The sequence below is a fragment of the Carassius carassius genome, chromosome 28 (genome assembly GCF_963082965.1).
Source record: "Carassius carassius chromosome 28, fCarCar2.1, whole genome shotgun sequence".
Lineage (NCBI taxonomy): Eukaryota > Metazoa > Chordata > Actinopteri > Cypriniformes > Cyprinidae > Carassius > Carassius carassius.
In genome coordinates, this window is record NC_081782.1 from 29,000,861 (window position 1) to 29,027,729 (window position 26,869).

At 37.1% G+C, this 26,869-nt stretch overlaps 2 protein-coding genes across 6 annotated transcripts in view; both read right to left on the minus strand.

Moving 5' to 3' along the window:
• Positions 1-746: 746 nt before the first annotated feature.
• LOC132108272 (RNA-binding protein FUS-like) lies at positions 747-12,010 on the minus strand. Of its 4 annotated transcripts, none has more exons than XM_059514955.1 (16): positions 11,874-12,010; positions 11,432-11,465; positions 11,217-11,262; positions 9,397-9,466; positions 9,215-9,323; positions 7,610-7,719; positions 6,590-6,719; positions 4,163-4,197; positions 3,616-3,648; positions 2,275-2,384; positions 1,971-2,100; positions 1,778-1,891; positions 1,630-1,708; positions 1,461-1,546; positions 1,272-1,380; positions 747-1,186 (listed from the first exon to the last, which is right to left on the minus strand). In XM_059514955.1, exons 1-16 carry the CDS (start codon positions 11,881-11,883, stop codon positions 1,147-1,149), a joined length of 1,245 nt encoding a protein of 414 aa, XP_059370938.1. In that variant the 5' UTR covers positions 11,884-12,010; the 3' UTR covers positions 747-1,146. The 4 variants fall into 4 exon arrangements, with proteins under 4 accessions (XP_059370938.1, XP_059370937.1, XP_059370936.1 ...); XM_059514954.1 differs by having other exon boundaries at positions 7,610-7,722; XM_059514953.1 differs by having other exon boundaries at positions 9,397-9,469.
• Positions 12,011-13,202: 1,192 nt separating this feature from the next.
• The window catches only part of LOC132108287 (NADPH--cytochrome P450 reductase-like), a 30,530-nt gene continuing 16,863 nt past the window's right edge, over positions 13,203-26,869 (minus strand). For both annotated transcript variants that reach the window (XM_059514976.1, XM_059514977.1), the window contains 10 exons: positions 25,776-25,865; positions 25,564-25,662; positions 24,006-24,122; positions 21,163-21,281; positions 20,892-21,073; positions 19,727-19,876; positions 18,385-18,652; positions 15,322-15,467; positions 14,181-14,266; positions 13,203-14,099 (listed from right to left, as the gene is read on the minus strand). In XM_059514976.1, coding sequence (XP_059370959.1) covers positions 13,955-14,099; positions 14,181-14,266; positions 15,322-15,467; positions 18,385-18,652; positions 19,727-19,876; positions 20,892-21,073; positions 21,163-21,281; positions 24,006-24,122; positions 25,564-25,662; positions 25,776-25,865 — 1,402 coding nt within the window. In that variant the 3' untranslated portion in view covers positions 13,203-13,954. The remainder of the gene's footprint in view (positions 14,100-14,180; positions 14,267-15,321; positions 15,468-18,384; positions 18,653-19,726; positions 19,877-20,891; positions 21,074-21,162; positions 21,282-24,005; positions 24,123-25,563; positions 25,663-25,775; positions 25,866-26,869) is intronic.

Consider the following 26,869-nt stretch of genomic DNA (forward strand, 5'->3'; position numbering starts at 1 on the left):
TCTTTTCCATTTGGTTGGAAACCCTGTAGTTGGGAGCGTGTATAAACTACGTTTACCCTGTAGGTGGCATTGGCCTCCGCTCACATTATCAACGAAGTTTGGAGAAACTACACACAAGTGTCATCATAAATGTCTATATGGTTTCTTTGTTGAAAGTCAGTGGGCTGAAGGGAGGCAAGCCTTCACTGTAACTTTACATGTGTCACTGTTAGTGCTACTTTATAACTGTCATATTCAGGCCGTTATATTTTTGTTTAATTGCAGGGATCCATTTGCTTCTCTTCAGCAGTAACAACATAACCTCTGATTTCTGCAAAAATCTATTTGTAATGTCAACAGTGACACTCTTTCAAGTTTTAGATGTGTGCATGCAAGTTTAGTTTCACAGCGTTCACAGAATGCTTCCACTCGTGGACGGTTTCACTGTCAGTCCAGTGCTGTGCTGAATTATTCACGCTCCCGTTGAAGCTGCTACCCGATTGCCTAATACTATGGGTTAAGGCTTAACTATAATCATTTAATGAGGTACACGCAGTATTTCACTGGCTTCAGTTAATGATAAATACCAGGCTGGTATTTGATAAATGTGCAAGACCTGCAATTATGACACCATATTTCACAATATATTTTGATTTCAGTTATTTTTAAAGCACTCACATCATTATTATTATTAGAAACTTAATGTTGCCATTTATTGCATATAGTATTGTTCTGCAAAAAATAAATAAATCTTAAGACAAAAACAATTAAGATCAAAAGGGTGTTTAATATTTTTTGCAAAAAGAGAAATCAAAAACGAAAAGAAACCAGTAAAACAGTTTGAGTTGATTTTTACAAAACAATAAGCATTTCACAAATCTAATCACACTAGATGCCGGATTCTGCAAGTCAGGAAATTAAAAAGTAACAAAAATAATATCTGGCCCCTCCCCTTTCACCCAGAGCAAGATGACCCTTTAAAGCTGATCTGTGGACAGTGCTGCCACTCCAGGGGTCCAATTCATCCCCTCAGAGTAGATTCAACATTTATGGAAAAAACTGCTCGTTTCAGACAGTATATGCTCATGCATCAGAAAGGATTGCAGACACAAACCTCTCCCCGCACCCCCTCACCCCACCCCACAGTAACCAGCGGTCAGGAACGCTTCAGTACGGCCGGCCTCGTCTCTCCTCTCTGTGGTCTCCCCTTGAGGACACAATGACATCAGCATTACTCAGACATCATAAGATCTCGTGGTACCTCTGACTGGAGAACTGATGGGTTTCATTACCTTCCGCCCATTTTATATCCCCCGCGGTCTCCACCCCTGAAGCCTCCGCCTCCTCTGCCGCCTCTGAATCCTCCACGGTCTCCTCCGTACCCGCCTCGACCCCCACGATCTACAGCAGTCAGGAGGAAATCCCAGATCAGAACAATCTCCCTCTTATCGTTTTAGCCCGTGTAGAAGCGTCACACTCACCATCTCCAAAGCCATCTCCATCAGGCTTAGCCGTTCCACAGCGGTTGCACTCATATCTTCTAGCAAAGTTCATGTTGCCACAAGAGCTGCAAGAGACGGTTTAGCAATGAATGTAATTGGGTGTCAGATCCCTCTCAAACACAGTCACAAATAACTGCATGCACCAAACCTGTTGGGACACGGCCAGTCTCCACCCTTGACATCAAACGAGGGACCTCCACCGAAGCCGCCTCCTCTGCCTCGAAAACCTGCAAGCACGAACACACCAGTGACTTACAAAACAACTGACGGGTCTTACACAGATTAACGAATCATACCGCCGCGTCCTCGTCCCCCACCACCTCCACTTCCTCCTCCTCCTCCTCTCTGGGTAAATTCAGCTCTTCTGGTAGCAAACGACACCTTGAGGGGTTTTCCTTTGAACTCTTTTCCTGTAACCCAACAAATCAAAAATCAGCCGTGTTTATTTTAATGCTATTGAAGTCAGAGACAGCAAGGAAGATCTCTCACCATCAAACCATTCGATGGCAGCTTTAGCAGAGGGAGGATCGTCAAAGGACACTGTGGCTTCACCCTTCAGTCGTCCGGTGGCTTTATCAGTGTACAGATTGATCATAGGACTGCCGGTCTTCTTATTGATCTGTGAGCAGATTTAGTGTAAACCAGGATTCTTCAGGGCTGTGTTTCCCACAAGCTTTAGTGCATCTTAGACCCAATGAAACCGATGGAGCCATGATCAACTAAAGCTTACAGTGCTCTTGGGAAACGCAGCCCTGGTGAGTGAAGTTGATGACGGTCAGAGGAGTAAACTTGCCTTAATGATTCCTATCTGTTTGAAGTAGTCACCCACTTCGTCAGGGGTGATGTCTTCACTGAGACCTTGGACAAAGATGGTGTTATTGTCTGAGTTATCCTGATTGCTATCTGTAATTGGGAGAAGAAACACATCGGTGTTGAAACAAATATCAACACACCATGCTTAACACAAAAATAATAAATGTTCTTTTTGAAGATGTATTCAGTGTTTTCAGCCTCTGCAGTCTCACTACATGAGGACATAAACATTCCCAAAGCTAGGGTCCTGTGATTTCAGCGATGCAGAAACACGGATGGGATTAAGGAATACAGGCATAAAAATGGAACACAGTTTAACACGGAATGTCACGAAATTTGTCAAATTTTGAATGAATTAATGAAAAGGTCATTGAACTTAACATCAAATCCCGATATGGACTAGTATTAGAGATGGGTGATATATATATCGCATGCGATTGTCACACGTATTTCATCAGTAAAGCTAGTTCCCTGATTAGCGGTAAATCGCCATCACCTGCTTTCAAATGGAGCAGAATTTAATAGACAGAGCCGTGGATCACTGACAAGCTACGCAACATCTATTAAATAGATCTGTCTAATAGAAATGTCTATTAAATTCTGCTCCATTTGAAAGCAGGTGATGGCGATTTACCGCTAATCAGGGAACTAGCTTTACTGATGAAATGCACGTGACAATCGCATGCAACATATCGCCCATCTCTAACTAGCATTTTTTGAATATTAAGCCGGAAAAGTCTATTTAAATATGAATCCTGCATGTTTTGTGTGTCTGTTAATGAATGGTGCAGACACGCGGTATCGTCCATTACAGACATGGAAGCAAGCGTGACGTTCTGCTGTCTGTACTACTACTAAAAAAAAAGAAACCAACATTAAGGAAATCACACATTTCTTCCATGTTTTAATTTGAATAGTAAATCCCCTTTGCCAAAGAAATGTTTGCTTAATTTTTAGTCATTAAAATAAATAGTTTTATGCCTTCATTTGATAATTAGAAATCAGAAAAGTCAAGAAAAATTAAGATGGAAAAAAAAAAAAAAAAAAAAGCCCACAAAATAAAAGTGGTTTGTCTTGAAATTGTGACGAATATATAACTGCTTTACAGCAGAATGTATGCCTTAATGGATGAAACAATTACTACATTTTTATATTGATAAAAAAAATTATGCATTAATTTCAAGAACCAGGAAAAATGCAAATAAAGAATTACAAAAATATATATATATATATATTTTCATGCCAACTTAAGTGAAATCACTGCTTTCTCTCTACAATGCTCTCACTTTGAAATTAAGGGTGAAATGTTTTCTGCACTCACCTCCATCATCCTTTTGACTGTAGTCTCTGGGTCCTGGAAAACAACAAGACACGAAAGGGAAACTACTTTGAGAACTTGAGAAATAACAACATGAAGTCATGATTGAAGACGATTGATAAAACCCAACTGCTTTGCTATGTAGATTTGACCTTTACAAGTGACAGTTTACTCTATGCACCAGTGTGTCCAAAACTGCTGCACCATTTCCAACACCTTTGTACACCAGAGGACATTTTCTGTGAGACTAGCCAAATTAAATCAGAAGTATTTATCTAAATCATGTCTCTTCTTCACCATGTGCACAGCTGGCATCCAGAACACTGGCATTTAATTCAATTTCCTCATGCAAGACGACCATCTTATAGAGTAAATCTGGGTAGCTGTTAGACTTTAGTCCACAAGAGCATTACCAGAGAGGACAGCAGTAAAGACAATAAAGTGATGTTCCTTTGGGTCGACATATAATGGTGGCTCAAGAGCTCATTTGTCAGCTAATCTTTCTTTTTTAATCTCCTTTCCCCCACTGAGACAGATGCTCATCACTTACCACCGTAATTTTTGTAGCCACCACGGTCACCACCACTGCAGAAGAAAAATTGAAGATATGATGGCTTTCCATTGTTGATACCTGGGAGCGCAAGGCTCCCTCTTTACCAGTAATCCTTTCACGGTTTACTACTGAGGAAACAGCTCCCATTGACAGATGGGTTAAAGATAGGGATGTTCATTTTGTTTTTTTTTTCTCCTAACTGACAACCAACACTCGTTAACCGATTATTAAGCTTTAACAGACAAGATTTTCAATTAAATTAGAAATGATAATTGTTGGTGACCTGTTAAATACTAACATTTGTTTCCTGTGGATTAATTTTACAAGTGCAAAATGCAACAAACAACAGAAAATGAGGATTCACATGTTTATCAGATCACGTCACGCACCTGCAGCGCTTCTGCAAGTGGAGAAAAACAAAGCTAGGCTATATATATATATATATATAAATAATGAATAGGCCTATAAGATAAATATTTTAAAACGATAGAAAAACTGTGCAACAAGTGGCCTAGAAGGCCTTTATTTTACAAAAGCACAACGATTTGTTTATATTGTGAATGTACACAGAGGAAAACCTTTTACAATTCTGATTATCTTTATGACTAAAAGGAGTAGTTTCTTTCACTGTTAGGAGAAAACTCAAATGATTGCACCGGCGCTACATGCACGCACAAAGCTAAGCTTTGCTACCTTTACAATGCAGACTGTTCATTATCATAAAACACAGTCAGTCAGACATGGAGAAAAACACTAAAATTCACACGAGCAAAATCTGTCGTTTAAGTTATCACCGTACCGCCGTGATGTTATGCAAAACATTGTTTTATGTGGATACTGGAACGCAAGTGAAGTACATACAATTTTGGCATTCAAATACATTGTGAATCTGGAAACATTTGATTGTGTGTTACATGAGACGCAACGTTGCTTATGGTTTCATTTTAGCCTAAATTAATTTATTTTGGCTTGTTTATATTGCTATAGCTATTATTTTTCCCCATTCATTTTAATTCTTTTCTAAATACCGGTAATTGAAATGATTTGTTGTGGAGTGTGGAGAACTAAAATAGCCTAGCTATGTTTACGGTTTATGATAATGTTTGGAAACATTTTGCGTCGGCATTAGGCCTATTTCTGAATGAAATAATAAAATGCAACTTGTTTTTTCTTGCTCTCGAAAAAAAAGAAAGAAAATGTAATACGCGTCACATTTTAACCATGCAGCAAACCTTATTAAATATTTTGATCAATTACGGTGTGGGGAAAAATAAATAAACCCTTTAAATGATTGTATTAATCTGTCAAACTTCTTATGGTCGGATTAACTGTTAACCTGTTAAAATGAACATCCCTAGTTAAAGATGATGGGCCAAATGTACATGAAACATTGCAAATTGAAACCAAAGGCAAGCCTCTTTCCCAATTAGAATTGCTTTTTTTTTGGTTGAACATCAAGATTGGATGCGACTAAAACCAGAGAAGAGCATGGAGGACGACCGCCCTGCTCCCTCTAGAGTTCTTCAATAATTGACTCTAGATTTGAGCATCTAACTGTTGTGGCACTCGTGTAGAGCACACATTTTTCTTCCATTATGAGTGCTTATGAGCTCCAATGGCTGAGGTCCAACTTTAATTTCATTCACTTTGATACCTGTAGTATAAAATGTAGACCAGTTAACACAAAAAGAAACAACACTGTACAGACACCGATTCATGTGGAGTGAACTGTTCCTTGCGGCTGAACTTTCCAATGTGGACACTCTCCCAAAGTGAAGGAGGGAAAACTGACGGAGAGCAGAAGAAAGGAGGTCTAAAAACTGGATTTCAACCAGGTATCTGCATTAAAGGCTTCAGCGGAAACTCCAAAATGGTTGTGCCTTTTCTTTAATTTAATTCAAAACCTGAGAAATGCATAAAAAGTGTGGACAAAAAGCATTACTTGGGGCTCTCCTACACAACGTCGAGAATTCCCCATAATTAACCAGGCTTCCTATCAAATCTCATGTTTAGACTAATATAAGTCAGACTGTCTGATTCTAGCACAGATGAAAACTTGAGGGAAAATATCCACAGTTATGCGAATCTTTGCGTTTTAAGCTATATCGTCTTACATGTGAATGTGATGCATGTAAACACAAATATATGAACTACAGATGGAGTAACCTTACTGCTGTAACCTAAACGCGATTTAGAAGCATCATACAACTAACTATAATAAAGTTAATAACGTTCTATTGGGTGGAGTGTCACTTTATAGAAACCAACAGCTCCATAAAGAGAATAACCAGTTCAGAAAAAAATAATAATAATTGGGTTATCCACATAGAGCAGAGGAAAAAAAAAAAAAAACCTTTTCAGGCCTGTGTGCATTGTTGTTTTTTAACGGTGTGTGGTGATACCTTCTGGGGTGGTCAGACTTACCCCATACCGGAGGGTGGGCCGCCCCGGCCACCTCGGTCAAAGCCTCCGCGGTCATAACCCCCACGACCTCTGCCCCGGAAACCCTCCGACCGGTCCGAGCCACCCTCATCACCAAACCTCCGGCTGTCACCTGAGGAGAGGGGCACACACACTTTTGGATTGGCTGACAAACACACATTAAAACCTGGATTCACAGGGCTTAGGTCAAGCCAAGATTAGGCCATAGATCTATTAAGACAGAAGTACCTTTATAAACAGGCCTTTAACACACTATAATGGTGTGCGTCTTGACAAAACAATAGCATAGTGACACACAATACTAGATTTTCACCATTGTCTGATATGCCAATATTTTTCTATTTCTCTAGGTTTTCTTGTACGGAGATCATAAACCATTTTATTTTAACTCTGGTTAGTTAAAAACTTGTTAGGGTAACACTTTAGAATAAGGTTCCATTAGTTAACGTTAACTACTTCAGTTAACACAAACCAAGCAAGAACAATCCTTCTACAAACATTTATTAACCTAGTTGATGTTAATTTCAACTTTTACTAATGCATTATTCAAATCAAAAGTTGTGCTTGTTAATATTAATGCTCTGTGAATTAACATGAACCAACAATGAATAACTGCATTTTTATTAACAAATATTAATAAATACCATGATGTATTGTCCATGTTAACTAATGGAACCTTACTCTAAAGTGTTATCCTTGTTCGAATTAAAAGATTAATGAAGTTTTTCAATAATGAGTGTACACTGAAAGCTGAAGTGAATAACTGCTTTATCAGAAAGGCAGATGGGAATAGTTTTCCATATCGGCCGATGCTGATATTGTTCTGATAATACCGTGCATCTCTAAGGGCACTCACAGAGTCATTCAATCAATGCAAGTTTCTTTAAGATAAAACAGCCCAGGCACATTTTAGTCTGGGACTAGGCTTAAGTAACTTAGATCCAGATCTTTTTTAAGTCTATGTAATGTTGTAGTTTGCTTCATATCTGGGCACATATCCACCTTGAGCGCCGCGGTATGATCCACTGGACTGGCCGTACGCTCCTCCAGCAGCACCTCCTGCTGACGGCTGTCCATAAGACCTCGGCTGTCCATACGACTTATCACCATAACTGCTGTGAGACACAAAAAACTAAAGTTTAACAACTATGGGTTGTGCGACTTCTGATTTTTTTATTTTTTTAAGGCAGCTTTTTATGTGAATGTTTAAGTCAAGTGGAAGTCGACTCGTCACCGATAACGTCATTAATGAACAAATAAGTCTGGAGCTGTGACAAACCCCTTGTGCACAGCTATGGTATATGACAAATATACCTATACACCTACCTGTTATAGGCTATTGCTCCTGTAACAGCTCTTTTTTATCAGTTCTTTGTCTTTGTGTGAATATATATTTCTCAAACAAATAAAAACTCATTCTGAATCTGATACAGATAAAGTAGCACAGTAAAGATTACATTCATATGAATGCATTTGTGAGAGTGATTGTGTGTGTGTGAATTTATTCTGCCTGGCAGTGTCTCTCTACTAGTAAAGCTGTAGGATTTAATTATTAGGAAACACATGCTTGAACTTTCAGTTTTTTTTTTTTAACTGTTTGGAAACAGTGTAAATGTGGAAGTCCTTCATAGATTTATTATCCTGTTGCGCCCTCTATAGGACCAGCGACTAGTTTGTGCAACCGCTAGTAAAAAATGATTTTCTGGTGCATCATGATCATTTTTGACTGATGCAGCTAACAGCAGCTAAATTACCTTGTGGCTAGGGATGCACTGATTTTTGATTTTAAAGCCATCTGCATATTGGAAATATCATGAAAAGGGCTGCCAAGCATTAGGCCTACATTTAAGTGAATGTAAATTCAGATTCACAAAAGCTCACATCAATTTCTTCTATGAACGAAGAAAACAAAACTATTTAGGCTGCATAAAAATTAATATGTAGGCTTAACACGAAATGTAAAAAAAAAAAAAAAAAAAGTTTCAGTTGATTGTAAAGTGCTCCGAATTTCACGGAAAGGTTTTGAATGAGGTTTTACCTCGATAATGCAAGTTAGTAGTATATTTTTATTTGTATGTCAGCATCTCATGGCAAAAACGGATAAAATAAATATAAAAAATAAAAGCATGACGATGCGAGTGAATAAAGCCTATTGCTTACATAAATAATATTGTAACATCCAGATACATCACTGATATGGAAACATTTGGATTCATGCAGAACGAGAGAGGTAATAATTTGTGTTGGCTTTAAAGCACTGACAGTTTCTCCTTTTGTTTAATATATTTGGTCAGTATCTAGAAAAGATGCTGTATTGGCTAGAACTAAGCGCAAGTACCAAATCAATACTTTTTCTTTTTGAGTACAAAAAACAACTTTATTATAGCAAAAAAAAAAAAAAAAAGAAAAAAAAAAAAAAAAAAAAAAAAAGGAAAGACCCATTAAACAGCAGATACAAACAATCTGGCCCTATCGGTTAGAGAACTGATAAGACATTGGGACTGATTTGATGGAGTTTATTCATTGTATACAGATCCCCCTCGGTTTGTCATTTGTTATCAATAATGAGAGACTAGATGTGGCTATGACAGACGTCAGATCTCTCACCTGGACGAGGATTCGGATCGGTCATAGCCCTGCTGCGCCGGAGGTTGAGGCTGCTGCTGACCATAACCACTAGAGGAGTAACCCTGAGTCGACTGGCCAAAACTCTCTCCTTCAGGAAAACAGGGCCATCACACACCATCCATCATTAAACACATTCATGAAGTCACTTATGAACCACATACCACTGGGCTGTCCATAACCACTGTAACTCTGTCCAGTGTAAGAGCCGCTCCCATTACCCTGACCATAGCCCTGCTGGAAAGACAAACCCAGTCATCAATATTCAGTGCTTTACAAAGTCATAATTACTACATGCTCATGAGGTTGAAAGTTCAACACACCAGTCAATATACTACTGTGATTGTAGTTGTTGGAAATGTCATTCATATCAATTCATGCATCACCCAATTTCATTGCAACAAACAAAAAAGAACATTTGTGTTTGATCTACGTTTAAACGTAGTTTATTTTGCACTTTGATATGAAAAGGTACAGGCTACAGCGCAAGCAAGTGCATATGTGTGTGCAACTGAAGAGCACAGTACTGTTTCCGTGCTCATAGGCTCGCGACTGGTGATGAAATGAAGTTGGAGAGCGCAGCTGACATGGCTGCCATTTGATTTGATCATAAAGATGTTCTGCGACTGAATAAATGCACTTCTTTGTGAAGCGAAAAAGTGACAAAAGGCAGTTGTGAGTGGGGTGGCCAAACCTAGCTTCAAAATTACATTTTTAAAAAAAAATCTAATAACATGTGTTGATTATTCAGCGTGATGAAATGAAAGACATATCTGTGTGTCTGTGGAAGTGTTTACAGAGCTTTTAATGACGACGACCCGAATAAGTTGACAAAAAAATAAAAGCTGACCAGTTCACAAACAAATATTGGTAACATTTTACAATATGGTGTAATTTAATGAGTTAACTAACAAACAGTGAACATTACAGTATTTATTAATCTTGGTTTACATCAGTTAATACAAATAGTTCATTGTTAGTTTACAATGCATAATGTTAACAAGCAACTTTTGATTTTAATGCATTAGTAAATGGTGAAATTTATATTAACTAAGATTAATAAATGCTGAATTTAGACTAGTTAACATGAACCAAGAATAAACAAAGTAGTTACCTAATGAAACCTTATTGTAAACTGTTTCCAGAATAGTGTTTACATTTTTACTGCCTTTAGTTATAATTTTGGAATAAATATAAAAATGCATAAAAACACTTTGAAATGTATGCTTTTTGGAAAGCCCTGCATGGATCGAGGCGCGTGAAACAGGATGCTCTCTATTAAGAAGAACCCTGACAGTTTGCAGTGTTGGGGGTAACGCGAGTTAAATGATCAGATTACTTTTTAAAGTAACTAGTAATGAGTTACTTTTTCATTTAAAAGAAAAAAAAAACACTTTTCTTTAAAATGAGTGACAAGTAACTTTTTCCACATTTATTGATTGACAGCTCTCCTGTCCCCATGTTGAGAGAAATCAGGAGAAAGAGGTTACAGTAGTTCTAGAATAAATGTAGTTAAAACATAAATAAATAAGTTAGTTATAATAACTTCTCAGTTAAAAACAACAAGAATATGACTCAAAGCTGCAATAATTAAATTTGTTAAATAATACAAATATGCTTAATGTATTTAATACCATTTAATTAACCAATTTGTTGCTGACGTTCAATGATCCAATTCAACCACACTAAGCAAAAATTACACAAGATAAACTAACATTTCTTCATTTTAATTGCTGAAGAGTGTTGAACTTTCTTCTGTGTTCTACTGTACAGACGTTTTACATTTTTACACTTTTACATTTGACAAAAATAGAACTTTTTATATAACAAGTTAACAATCAAGCTTAGCCCAGAATTACAAAGTAACACAAAAAGTAACGTTAACGCATTACTTTCAATAAAAAGTAACAATTAGTTACTTTTTTAGGAAGTAATGTAATACTGCAATGCATTACTTATACTAAACTATATAAAGAAGCATTACCTGTGCTCCACTTTGATAGGCCTGGGATCCACCATAAGATCCGTAGCTGCAATCAAAAAAGGGGGGAAATTACACATCCTTAAACTAATGAGCTAATATTTAAAAAAACGAAAATAGTGTTCGACACATTGTAGTACCCTGATATTATAATGTATCACAGATCTATAATACTGATTAATTATGAATATATAACTCATAAAACCATTAATACAGACCTCTGTTGAGCGCCAGGCTGACCGTAGCCTGAATCTGAGAACACAAACACACAATCAGACAGAATAGATGAACAGGTTTAGTTAATCAATTAACGCGTAATTTACAGAAGCGCGTGAGAGCATTAGCACAGATGCTAAGCTAACAATCACACCACGCCAACACAAACTCGCGGCTAAACGATCAACCTCGGTATATGTACACATCCACCGAGCTCGTTTTATATAATTAAACATAAGATAAACAATTAAAGATGCAACATTTTGTTTATTATTATTATCGTGAATGTGGTTGTATATCTAACCATTATCGAAAAGCGCGTCGTCAGTTTAGCCGCTAATGCTAAGCGCGACGCGGTTATCTTTTATGTCACACAAAACCGAACAGCAAACAAATAAAGAGCGATTACTGCTTTATGGACAGCGATATACTATAACTATTTACCTGAGGCCATCTTTCTGAAGGAATTAAAACGAAAGACCACCTATTCCAAAATAAAGAAATTAAAAACCCGGCAGAAGCGAAACACGCACTGCAGACTTTTAATGAACTCTGACCCGAGACCGGATGGTAGCGTCCACTTGGCGGGAACGCATGGACGACCTCGTCTATTTGAAACATATTACAAACGAAATACGGCGACAACGTATAAAAATCATAATTTATGTCGAACCGATAACAGATCGAATGAAAATCATAACGTAATTAGAGATATTTTGTTAAAATGTATTCGGATAAAGACCCCCGTCTGTGGGAAAGTGGTATCAACTTTGCGCCTTTTCTGTCACGTGTTCTCCACAGCTTTGTGACGTCAAGATGCGATGGCTGCCAAACGTCCCTTAATATACTTTATCCTTTCTAAAGATGAATTAATGCAGCGTCCCTTTTCAAATCAATAAGGGATTTGTCCTTTTTTTGCCCAGTTCAAAATTAAATAAACATATTATGGAGTTTGCAGTGTGAAGAATACTCACAGCAAATATTAACAGAGAAGCTAGTTATTGCAATTCACCGAGGATGACGTCATACGCCGCGTGCTCATTCACTCATTCATTCATCAGATCGAATAAAAAATATTTTCAGTTATGTTTTAAATCTTATCATATTAACACAATGAATTAATACATTATATAAAAAAACTCATAATACTTTCCTGAGAACCATAGAAAAAAAAGAGTTAATTTAGCAATACTATGTGCACCTTACATTCAGTCCGTTTATGAAGAGATTTGATTCATCGTGTGTCTCCTTACCATCTATTATCACGACTGTTCTCAATATATGTTTAATACACAAAACAGATATTAGTAGCAAAAATGCTATTCCAACAGAAAGGGCCTTTGGGCTTACCGGATTAAAACATCTTTAGTCAGTAAATCTAACTAAAAAGGACAGGTTGCTCTGGGATGGTTTAGGTGGGAAAGTACTAGATTATTCTCTGAAGGCAACTGAACAATGGCAAGAGTAATAAAATAATATTGTATTTAAATAAACATAAAATTTAAACATAAAGCAACTAAAACAGCACCTTCTAGTCAAACCTTGACAAAACGAGACCACTTTGAAGATAGCATTTAAAAAGTATAAAAAAGTGAACTTTGTATGGGTGTGTGTGTTATTGTTGATGGTTTGTAATATTATTATATATTGTGATGAATAAAAACGTGTCGAAACGTTTCACTGGTCCTTCATAAGAGGAGCGTCCTTAAAGTTGACCGTCCTTAAATATACTGTCTGATGCACAAACGTGAACAAAAACAGGCTGAAGACAAGTTGTGATGTTAAATTGATGTTTAATCATTACAAATATGCCTAAATAGCTGTATGTATTGGAAACAACAGGTGCATATGAAACTACGATTATGTAAAAAAGAAATACTACTATATATATTTCTATTCTTTTCTTAAATAGTAAACTCTTTTCAACAGCAACGCTGGTCTAATGCAAACGAGACGGTAAATAAGGCACTAGAGCTTCCAGACCAGCATCGGTCTCAACACAGATTATGAAATGATGAGAAATGAATTTACAGAATAATGAAATCTGTTGGTGGTCATCCAGTTGGAATGAGCTTACATTCATATTCAGCCATAATAATACAAACTAAAGTGTGAGAAGAGAAATGTAGACACTCTGATGCTTTACTTCAGAGAACTGAAAAGCTGTGATGTTTGTGACATCTGAAGACTCAGAAGTTCACAGAAAGTTTAGCATGTTTAAAACCACTTTCATCCAGTTCATAACAATACCAGTGAGTTTAAGTCTCTTGATGCTTACAAAGTACCGCTACATCACGAATCCAGCCCTGCACACACTGTGTTTGGTGCATACTAAAAATGACAGTGTTTTTGATTATAAAGTTTCATGCATATGCATTTGATTAGTAGGTTAAGATCATGATCTTGTGAGAGAATTCATTCAGAATGAGGTTGTGTGTGTCCGTGTTGTCTTTCTGAAGGATGACAGACTCGTCCCTGTAAAAGCACACATCAGGAATGTACAGAAGGGGAGTGAGCGGTCTGGTTCAGCTCCAGACGTCTTGCGAGTAGCGTCCTTTAGTCATGAGTTTCTTGATGTAGTCGACCGCCTGAGCACGGCTCAGTCCTCCCAGCTCCTCTGCGATCTCGTAGAAGGCGTTCTGGACGTCCCGAGCCATGTTTCGCGCGTCTCTGTGGAGGAGAGCGACAGGGAGGGTGAGAACGGTTAAGAGACGCTCGATCTCGTGATGTTGTGAGCTGATGTTTACGCACCCGCAGATGTAGATGTGAGCGTTGTCTGTGTGGACCAGCCTCCAGACGGCCTCCTTGTTCCTCTTCAGCAGGTGCTGCACGTACACCTGGAGGAAGCACAAGTCAAGTTAGTGGAGAGGAGAACAGGTGTGTGTTCATCTGGTGCGATTAATTAAGGAAAAAGTCATTTGTTAAAATAATGCATTTAACACAGCTGTTCAGATTTGTACATCATCTATAAAAATGCAGTTATAAGCACTAAAATCATCATTTGATATAGTTTAGCAATATCCAACCAGCGATGCTTTTCCACACCAGTGCTTTTCCTCTAGATATCAGCACGACTGCAAATGTCATATTGACTTGACAGTTCAGTAAAGATTTTATTTAGAAATAAAGGTTTCAATATTGTCTGTTATTTCTCAATTTCACAGACGAAAATAGTTCTGATCAAAGTCACTGCAAAAGTATTGTGCGTCTGCACTACGCTGATTCATTACTGAAGGAGTCCATTAAACAAATCAAGTGAGTCAATGATTCAATGATTCATTCATAGAGAGTTGATTTGTTTGAAAGAATCGGTTGCATGAATAATTCAATAATGACTCACTCATTAAGACACTTGTCACCACCTACTGTCCGTTTTATGTTCATGTTTCATAAAAAAATCACTTTAATATTCATTTTTAATTAAAAACTCAATTTCATAGCATTAAGCATTTATAATTAAAGTGTAAATGCATTATGTAATTATTATTAATAATGTAATCGGTCCATACTGTAGCCTTAACAGATTGTAATTAATTCTATGTTGAATAAAAATATTTATGATTAAAGCTACTTTTTTTTGTATTATCTATTCAATGATTTTCTCATTTAATACAAGAGTGACTTTAAATGATCGTTTGGGGGATTCATTTGCAATTAGTTTAAATCAACACAGCATAATTAGATTAAAACCGTAATCGCCTGACAGCCTTAGTTTAAACAGAACTGATCAAGATGATAATTTAAAGATGTTGACAGATCAACAGAGTTAGCTGGTACAGAGAGGGCCTGCTGAATACCTTGATGCTCTTCATTAGAAAAACTATCATCAAAAGTATTTTTGTTTGTTTGTGGGCCACAGAAGACTGGAGACGTAGCCTAGCATGAGCGCTACCTTCTCGGCCTGGTCTCTGGAGAAAGCTACGTTGAGCTCCGTCAGGACTCCAGTCTCCTCAAACTCCTCCAGTTCCTCTTGGTACAGGAAGTCCTCGTTCTTATAACGGCAGCCGTAGTACAACACGGTCTCTCCAACCTCCTTACCTACAAACGGGAAATCACGATATTAACAGTGTGACCGTGGGCTTGTTGAATCACTAAAGCTGACTGAACGGTTGCGTCTGGAAGTGACTGGTAATGAATGAGTGGAACAGGGTGAGCGATGCACAGGAAAACAAGGTATAAGTTCAATAAGAAGCCAAAGAGAATTCAGCTCTAACAGTTTTCTATGTGCACAAAGTGGTGTGTCACACAGCACAATCTTTTAAGGTTTTATGTGCCTAAAGGAATAGTCCACAGATTTTGTCAATGTAATTCACTCGGAGGCCATCCTAGATGTAGAGACAAGTGTTTCTTCAGATTTGTGTCATTACATCAATTGCTCACCAATCAATCCTCTGCAGTGAATGGGTGCCGTCAAAATGAGTGCTAAAAGTCTATAATCCATAACAGCTCTTCCTCCATCTCCTGTTGTCTCTCACATCAGAATTAGCGGTTGCATGACTACTGATATCTGCTAGTCAATTTCTTATTCAGAAAATACTTGAGTTGCTCGACTACTCGTGGTTCACGCTACTGTAAATGAATAGACAAAATTGTCTTTATCAATAAACGTTTATTAATTAATAGCCCAATGCGGTCAAAACTTCATAATTTTGACATCACATTTTAATTTCCATGAAATAGCCAGTATTTGTATCTGTAAACGTTAAAAAAAAAAAATTGTATCCGTTTTCGGATAAAACCAGGTGGAACTTCGTACGGTTACTTGATAAGACCATTATAACTATTGTGGAAGATTTTTATTAATAAGATTTTACTCAGTCAAGTATAATCAAGATGAATCTAGTCACATATATGCATGCGTGTCTTATTCCATTATAATCATATAGCCTTTGTGTGAAAGGAATGTGCCTATGTCTGCAAAAATCATCCTGACCACCACAGATAGGAAACATCTGGAAAATCACGCAATGGGCCTTTTTTCTTTACCATAGCAAGTCCCTTCTCCCTAGGGAGGTATCCAAATTGCAAGCATAAGGAACGCCCTCTATAGGGTTTATAATGAGATGCCACCTAGCATTCAGGAGATCTTCCCTTAGAGAATATCTCGGCTTTGTTTCTCTCTGAAATAAAGTCTATCTTCTGGAAACAAAACCCCGAGACGGTGTGATTCCTCAGATTCATGGCAGACGAAAATACACTACACTATCTATGGTCACATCACATTTTCATTACGCAGAACTCTATAAGCGAGTCTTTTTGAACTCACTAAACAAATGTGTGTGTGCCGCGCAAACCAGCAAAAGATAAAGATTCAAACATGTAGGCCTAGTAGAAAATATATCTGCATCTAAGATAACTATTAGCCTGCTCTTAAGAGAGAGAACTGGTTTGGTTTTGAGACACTGAGATACGCAACGCGGCTGTTTGATTGGTGAGCGCGCCGTGCTTATTGCATTCATTCATGTATCATTCCATAGCCTAAGGTTTAAATCATTGCCTTCTAAATATATACAAATAATGAGTTGTGTATGATGTATTGTTATAGGTGATATTACTCTTGCCAAGCTCTGATTTCTGAGAGATGCACGGAGAGGAACAGCATAGCAGTGTTTGATTTGAGCTCTTTTTTACATTCATTCACTTCACACACCTCTTATTGCATGACTTTAGAGGTCTGTGTATAATATTGCGCTGATCCCTTGGCTCAACTGTTATCAAGAAAACACCGGACTGTGCCAGCCTCAGCCAAATATTCAGGAAGAATTATTCTCGATTCGTTTTTGAAGTCATTATCCGTGCCATTTCGAATAAGGTATGCTTCCGGACACCCCCCTAATTATTAAATTAAATATTTTAATTTTACATGTAACAGAGAAAGTGATAGAAAGTAACAGCTACACGTAACATTGTAATCCTACAATTTGCATTGCACACAAACAGTGCATGCATTATGGTTAATGCACGCTCGAGGAGTCGATTGTTTCTGACAGCGCCAACTAGTGGCTGAAGTAGTCGATTACTCATCTAGTCCATGTAACCCCTAATCAAAGTCCACCTGAATACCATTTTAGAGCAGCCTTTGAACTGTTTTGGCTTGTAAACACTGCTTGATCTGTGCAGATTTCTCTCCTGATTCAGACCAAAACACTTTTTCACTGGAGGAAGTGTTATTATGAATTATATACTCTACTGTATGAATTATATACTCTACTGTATTTGAGTTAAAAACATCTTAATGTATTTACATTTACGCAGATACATACCTGAAGTACTCTCCATGTCATTTGTATTTGTTCTGTTGCATGCAATAGAAATAACGGTTTTATTAAATTGTTTACCTGTCTTCAATAATCTACAAAAATGTTTTTCTTATATTAAGCTATCATTAAATCAAATGTATAATCATAAGTTTCAAATTAATCTAAAATATTGCCAACTTTATTTCCAAAAACAAGCACCCCTAGTGACGCATTTTTAATTTTGCCTTATTTTTACATTTCAAAATGTATATTGCATTATTTGAAAAATAATTTGTGTTTGTTCAGTGTGTAGCGTATCAGACCCGAACCAGACAAGTTAAAGAGTCGATCAGGACTGTGGTTGAAACACGAGCCGAATTACTCAGAAAGGCAACAGGATGTTGTAAATCATTCCTAGGGTCACAAGTCAGAAGATAACCAACCAACAAACGCTTTCACCGAACAGCTTCTAGTTAACACCATTAGAACAATTATTGACAATTTCAATTCGGAGAAGAGATTATCAAATTTGGGGCAAGTAATTGAGATGCAATGCCGGACTTCACATGTATGTATTTGACAAAAGTTCAAAGCAATCACTTTGAGCTCATTCTGAATACATTTACGAGACGGCTGAGCCTCCTTTTGCCTCCTTTGACAGTGATACTGAAGAAATACTCACAAATGTTGAAACCGAATCAGCAGTGTTTTCCTACCTTGTTCTTTGAGCCAGCCGCGCTCCTGAACGAAGCCCATGAAGGGGGCGATGCCGGTGCCCGGGCCGATCATGATGACAGGGTTTGTGGACTTGAAGGGCAGGCGGAACTGAGACTTGCGGATGTACATGGGCACCGTGGCCTTGTGTCCGTTGTCTGTTGGCGTCTTGTTCTTCAGCCAGTTAGTGGCGACTCCTTTATTGACCCGACCCGTCTTGGTCTCGTACTCCACCACTACAGCACAGATGTGGATGCTGTTGGGATGAACCTATCACAGGCAGAAAACACTTCAATACATTTAAATTCATTTAAACTTTTTTTCTACAGAAGTTATTCGCACACCCTGTACAGTGTAGGCCTGCAATAATGCGGTTTGACCAGTGTGATAGTTTAGTGCAAGACTGTTATCCATATCTCCCGATGTAATGCGAGAGAAGACACAGTGCTTCAGAGCAAACACAGTCGAAGGATAGATATATAGATATATATAGATTATGTATTATAGCATGCTGTCCTCGCAATAACTAAATAAACAACAAAAATTGACATTGGTGAGAAAGCAGCAGTTAAGAAAGCATCCGGTTGCAGTAATGTGGAAGTTTGCATGAGCTCAGCAGTTCACTAACTGCAGTTAAGTCCAGTCATGTCATGCTTGTTTATATAGTACTTTATGCAATAGATAGCATCAAATCAAGCAGCTTTACAGCATTAAACATGAAAAATCAGGGATTCAGTTAGAATTAGGTATTGATTTTCTGTTATACAGCAGCTCTTCAGTGCGGAGCTAGCTAATGATAAAATCTTTTTATTATTGTTAAAAGAAATATTTTACTTAAGTTATAGTTTGGTTTGCAAGCTATTTTGATTATCATAACCCTATAAGGTATTTTAAGAGAGATTATGCTGTGAATTAAAAAATAACTCCTTGTTTATTTGTTAAGAAACTTAACTTGTTTCTTTTAGGACAAGTTTGGAAGAAAGATGTCATTAATTCAACTTATGTCAAGTTAATTTTCATATCGCTCTGTCCGTCATCTTATTTTGTGTGCCAAATATATTTTTAATTGCATATATTAATTGTAATAACAATGGATTCTCAAAAGCTGAAGTGATTTATTTATTTATTTGTTAGAATATGTATAACTCGATATTTAAACTAATTGCAAAAGCTGATTAACCAAAGTGTACTGATTAATCGTTCTAATAATCGGTAGATCAATTGATTATCAAAGTAATCAGCCCTAGTATGGTGGAAACATCACTGAAGATAGCTAGAGAAGTATTATAATATGTAGAACACACACATATTCCATGGTGAACATTAAAGTGAAGGGTCTCTGACCTTCGAGGAGGATGCGATGGAGTAGTAGCGTGCCTGCAGTCGAGGCAGGAGCTCACACAGGTGATCGATGGGCGGCCGCAGAGACGGAAGATCCTCCAGAACAGCCAAAATATTCCTGCAGGAGTCCAGCACCCAGCTCTGGTACAGCGCCTGAGAGAAGAGAAACACACACAGTGCATGTGACTCCAGCAGGACACACACACACACACACAGGAACAGGCCAACATCTTTCACAAAACATCAACTGCTAAAACTTTTAACACTATACAATATTTACATGGAATTACGTTGCACTGAAAGATGAGACGTTTGTGATAATGACACTGTGACTAAACACAATTCTGTAACATGTCAAAATAGATTTGCCTTTCATGCCACAGAGCATTTACTGATTAAAATATAAGCTACTATGAGCAGGAATATTAAACATCAATATCAAATTAAGTGCAATGATCAGCGCTCCATAATGCTCATAACACCACTCTCTAAAAACATTTGAAGAGAGCATATGCTAAATATATGTTTTTCTTCGGTGCACAGGAGGGTGAATGCATAAGATGCTCATATTTCATATTCTACAAACAAAACAAAAAAATCTGAATTCATAATAAGACCTCAGACTTATTTACAGTAGCTTGTACTGTACAGTGCAGCATGTTAACAGATCACATTGTAGTCTCTGTTTAATATTTCTTAGCAATAATCATCATAATTATTATTATTAGTCGTCATACTGATGCATAACATTTTTGCCCAAACTGTGCAGCCCTAAAGCAATCACAACAAACCTGGCGTTCTTCATAATGTCTTGTGTCTTTGTTTCTAAAAATCACATTTGAACCAGAAAATGTACAATTAAGTCTTTCTCCCCAAATCATGCAGCAGTTTATTGATGCAGATCATCTCCAATGTTCTGCCTAAAAATGTAAAAATATGCCTCGTTATATTAGTCACACCATTAAGAGCATAAAATGTTCGATTTGTATTAGAAGACTGTTTTCCTCCATCGATATTTCTAAAAGGCATCAAAGTTTGTAATTCTAATGCTGTGACAATAACAACATCGCACACATTAATACTAGCACTAACACTGTTAAGAACAATAATCTGCTCTCTAGTATAGTCATCATATCTCAATATGAGTGCAGTGGTGCGGTGATCTCACTTTGCCCTCGGCCGAGGACGACGCCATCTTCCTCATGTTCTCCTGCTCTTTGGGCTCGCTGGCGTACTGTGCCAGTTCATAAAGCACGTTTGTGCGCGGAGGATTGGTGATGTCCAGATAGTGTGTCAGAGCGGTGCGGTACGTGGTGGGACACGGGAACGGATGCTTCTTATTGGACTCCTCTGAAAGCACACACACACACACACACACACACAGATATAATCTCAGCAGCAGTGCTTCAGTAATCACGAGTGAGCGGTTAGTGTCGCACCGTCGAGGTTGTTGAGCGAGATGACCGTGTCCAGGTCCACACCCAGGAGATCTCCGATCCTGCTGACTATGACACTGTCATTGATGGGATACACAGCCACATGGTCCCCGGATTCATACCTGCACACACACACACACACACACATCAGCGGGAAGTATGCATCTTAAAAGGAGTTATCACTAATCTATAAAAAATATTTATTCAACATTTTCAACATTTTGATCCTGGTTATCCATCTCTTCAAATGGACAAACTTTAAATGGACAAATATTTGCACCTTAACTTATAGTGCATATTGTTAATCATATTTTCTGGTCGCAATTCATTCTGGGGACCATTTCTCACTATTAACTATGATTTTTGTCTCAAACCTGAACTTAACTACTCCCTTACTATTAATACACCGCTAATCAGGAGTTTGTGTTCAGGTTAAGGGATCTAAAATAAAACATTATTATGTGTTTTAAAAAGTAGAGATGCATCAGTCAACCAGAAATCAAAACAAATGAGTGCAAAAGCACACACAGAAAGTTATAGATGCATAGGAAAAAAAAGAAAAAGAAAAAAAAAATTATATATAATATATAGATGTATTTACTTTAAATTTCACTGATGAAAATAATTCAAAACTAAGCCACAGTAAAACTGTTGTCTGTCTCGGAGTAACACTGAGGTGTTTCATTACTGAATGAATCAAATGAGTCAAAATGATCCAGAAACCCGTTCATAAGGAGACTTTCGTTTGAATGAATCTGTTGAATGAATCTGTTGAATGAAGGACTAAATGACTCAAATTCAAACAGTGGTTTGCTGCCACCTACTGGTTTGGCTCCATAATTAAAACACTCCTTGCATTTTTTCCCAACATTTATTTTTTGCATGTTTAAAAATGTTTAAAACATTAACTTTATAAAATTCTTTATGCATTTGAAGTTTTGTGGTGTCACTGCATTCATGTCACTGCTTCAAATTACATCTGTTTTTTATATAGCCAACCCTACAGCAATTCCTTTTCAGGTTTTTTTTTTGTGTGTGTTATTTCTACCTCTTTTCTAGTCACAGAGCACTTTACTTTATTAGTTGTTTTTGTCCAGATTGGGGGATTGTAATTTTTTTTTTTTGCATTAATAAAAAGTATAGATTTTTGCAATTGGTGCATCTCTATTTGTAACTATTTATACACGGTCAATATGCTAGTAATATGCATGCTAATAAGCAAGCAGCTAATAGTGACAACCGTTTCTTTTAATAATGTTTTGCCATATTTATTTTTATTAACGCATTCATCAAGGTTCTTTGATTGTCTTATAATTATACAAATTGCACTGATTCATGTCCATTTATATCCACATTGATCCTGTGTATTATAAATTCTTGGCAAGTGATGGATAATCTTGCTAAAACATACAATAATGTCAATTTAACTATTCATGTTTATACACTAAAATGTTTTAGATGTTAAAGGGACAGTTCACCCAAAAAATGGAAATTCCAACATTACAAGCATTCTCCAAAATACCGTCGCTTGAAAACTAAAACAGAAGAATACATTGGTTTGCACTTACCAGAGGAAAGAAACTCACACAGGTTTGAAACAACATGATGGAGAGTAAATGATCACACAATCTTCATTTTGGGGTGAACTGTCCCTTTAAGTGTAACTGGGACGCTAGGAGGCGCTACAGGGTCATTCTCATTTTGATTTGAAGTAATTTTGAATATAAATGATTTTTTTACTACATTTTTTATTTTTATGGAATCAAGCATTTATTCCTGTAGACACCTACACATTATGTAAAGGCGATTAGTTTTTTTTTGTAAGGTCAGCTAATGTTATCAGCTGATGTTTCCCTCCTACAGCCGATATTACATTTTAAAATAACAGCAATAAATGACGCATGAGTACATGCAACAGTGCCCCAAAACAATCGGTTATCTAAACCCAACCATACAGTGGGTTCATGCAGTAAACTATTTCTCTGTACTTGTATAATTACACTGTAACAAAGACCACTTTAATACCACTTTAATTTATCCTAACTTATACACGTTAAGTACCATTATAATAACAATAAATTATGCATAATTACATGCAAGTAACCCTAAGCAAACCCTATTCCTAACCCTAACCATAAAGTACATGTAGTCTATTAATATCACTCAGTACTTTAATGTATAATTACACTGTAATAAGGGCACCTTAAGATAATACAGTTGTAAATATCTTCATTATTGTGACATTGATGGGCACTGATCACTGATACTGACGGCAAGCAATTAATGCAACTTCATCCCACAATGTAAGGTTGTCCTGGATGGAAGCATATGGGTAGAAATATTCAATTTGGAGTGTAATATGCAAAATGGCAATGCATTTCTGTATTTACATTTACATTTTCCAATACATTTGTGCAACGTTTGGTGCAAAATGAAAATTAAATTACATAATTTTCATCTGCTATTTCATGCACTAGTTTTAATATGTAAAAAGAAAAATAACATTTGAATGATAATTTTGCCACAGTTTTTGCTTGAACATGTTGCACCTATCTAATCATTTCTTTAACACATTTTCATTTTGCAACTTGGAAAGCGTTAAAATTAGTATTCATTTTACATATTAAAACTAGTGTATGAAATGGCAAATGACAATTTTTCATTTTGAACATTTTCATTTTGCACCAAACGTTGCACAAATGTATTGGAAAATGTAAATGTAAATACAGAAATGCATTGCCATTTTGCATATTACACTCCAAATTGAATATTGCTACCCATATGCTTCCATAGTCCTGTAGCACCACAGAGAGCGTGTCATGAGGGTCAAACATTACACACGTCACCTGATTCTGGAGCCAGTGATGTCCAGCTCCAGGTGCATCAGGTGTCTGTCCCCAGCCTTATTGAGCTTGCGGTTCACCGTGACCGGAGCCAGGAAAGGGTTCTTCGAGTCAAAGGGCCTGTGAGAACAGACAATGAATGACCGAAGACAAACCATCAAGTCTCTACAGGGTCAGAGCAAACATCGGACCAAAACTGACCCCACACATTTACTAATTTTCTTTTATCTGTTATCTAGCATCTGATAGTTTCATATTTAATAACGTTCTATAATCATAATATATTAATCATATCATTTGCTTAGGCGGTTGCTTTATCTTCCATTAGTAATTCAGTATTCTGCACTTGTCAACAGTTTGGAAACATTGATTTTTAAATGTTTTGAATGAAGTTCACCGAGGCTGCATTTATGTGCTCAAAAATACATTGGATACAGTAATAGTGAAATATTACTACAAATTAAAAACAGCTGTTTTCTGTGTGAATCTGTGTTAAAGTGTGATGTATTTCTGTGATGCTGCGCTGTATTTTCAGCATCATTCCTCCAGGCTTCAGTGTCACATGATCTTCAGAAATCATCTGCTCAATTATTGGTGCTCAGTTCTTAATAATGGCTCTTATTATTATTATTAAACTTAAATACAGTTTTTGCTATTTAATATTTTGTGGAAACTTTGAGGATTCTTTGATTAATAGAAATGTAAGAAAACAGTATTTACTTGAAGTAGAATCTTTTGTATCATTATAAATGTTTTACTGTCACCTTGAGCAAATTAATGCATATTTGCTGAGTAAAAACATTCATTTCTATTAAAAATAATAATAATTAAATAAAACACATCAAACATTTGACTTGTAGTATATCATGGTTTCTGCATAAATGCTCAAATATCATGCAGCACAACTGTGTTCAACATTGATAATAATCAGAAATGTTTCTTGAGCAGTAAATCATATTTTCATGATTTCTGAAGATCATGTGACACTGAAGACTGGAGGAATGATGCTGAAAATACAGCGGAGCATCACAGGAATAAAGTACAGCTTAACAGAGATTCACAGACAACACGTCTTTTAATTTGAAATAATATTTCATAGTATTAGTGCTTTTCCTCTATTTTGGATGTAATAAATATAGCCTTGATGAGCAGAAGAGACTTCATTCAAAAAATGTTTTTTTTTTTTAAATCAATGTTTCCAAAATTTCTAATCATCTCATATACAAGAAATTAAATGTTATATTTAACAGCCATAACTGAAGAACACATTACTTTCCAGCCACAAGCCATTGAAATAATCTGTCCAAGTAAATATAAGTATGCACTCATAAAAGTGAAACATGCCTCTAAAAATAACTTTCTAGGGATAAATATTGTCTCTTAATAAAAGCGTTTGCAATCTGTATCACAGAGTATACTAGCTATACGCAGATAAAGTATCTTAAACTAACATTACGTCTCCGTGTTCGTTCAGTCATCATGGTTTGTGGGAGACGGGGGTTTGTGAATGAAGGATCAAACTGCTGTGGGTCTCAGAAACTGAAGGAAGTGCTTTACTCACGGCTTCTGGCTCTCGAAGCTCTTGAGGCGACCCAGCTCTCCAGTGTAGACCTTATTCATGTTCACATCGCTGTGCACCTTCAGCTCGTACTGACGGATGCTGAGACACACAGAGAGAGACAAGTAAGCGCTGGTAATGAACAGAGCAGGGCATGTTCTCCGCTCGGGTCACTGTGACCCGCTGACAACAGAGAGGACGGAGAGCATTCAGACCTGGACTCTTCTCCTGTCGCTTCCACTCCAAAGTGTTCACACACAGCCGGCCAGAACTGCTCCCTCCACGACACGAAATCCTCCTCGAGACTGAGAGAAAAACAACCACAAAACATCATTACACACACTTCTCCACATCAGTGTTTCTCAGCTGGTAACTGACTCGAAACAGTCACACAACTCATCATAGTGAGAGCAAACAACAATCTCTCATCACTATGAACAAGTGTGCACACACACACACACACACACTCAAACAAATTTATAAATCGATTACAAAACTATACAGGTATTCAAGGGCAGGCTCTAAGATGGTTTAGATCCTACCTGTCCGATCGCTACCATATTGTTCATTTAAATGGGGTGTCATCTCATTTATCATCAGTAAAATATGGAATGCCACAAGGATCTATCCTAGGTCCTCTGCTATTTTCAATATACATGTTTCCCCTTGGTAATATTATTAGAAAATACGGAATTAGCTTCCACTGTTATGCTGATGATACTCAGCTATATATCTCAACGAGACCAGATGAAACTTCCCAATTATCTAAGCTAACAGAGTGTGTTAAAAATTTAAAAGATGTATGAAAGATGTACTGTTACTTCCTCTACAGTCAAAAATCTGGGTGTTATATTAGACAGCAACTTGTCTTTTGAAAACCATGTTTCCCATGTTACAAAAACAGCATTCTTCCATCTTAGAAACATTGCCAAGCTACGAAACATGTTATCTGTTTCTGATGCAGAAAAGCTAGTTCATGCATTTATGACCTCTAGACTGGACTATTGTAATGGACTTCTAGGTGGTTGTCCTGCTTCGTCAATAAACAAGCTACAGGTAGTCCAAAATGCAGCAGCTAGAGTCCTTACCAGGTCAAGATAATATGATAATTTTACCCCAATTTTACAGTCTCTGCACTGGCTACCTATTAAGTTCTGTATCAGTTACAAATTATCATTACTTACCTATAAGGCCCTAAATGGTTTAGCTCCTGCGTACCTAACTAGCCTTCTACCACGCTACAACCCATCACGCACCCTAAGGTCACAAAACGCTGGACTTTTGGTAGTTCCTAGGATAGCAAAGTCCA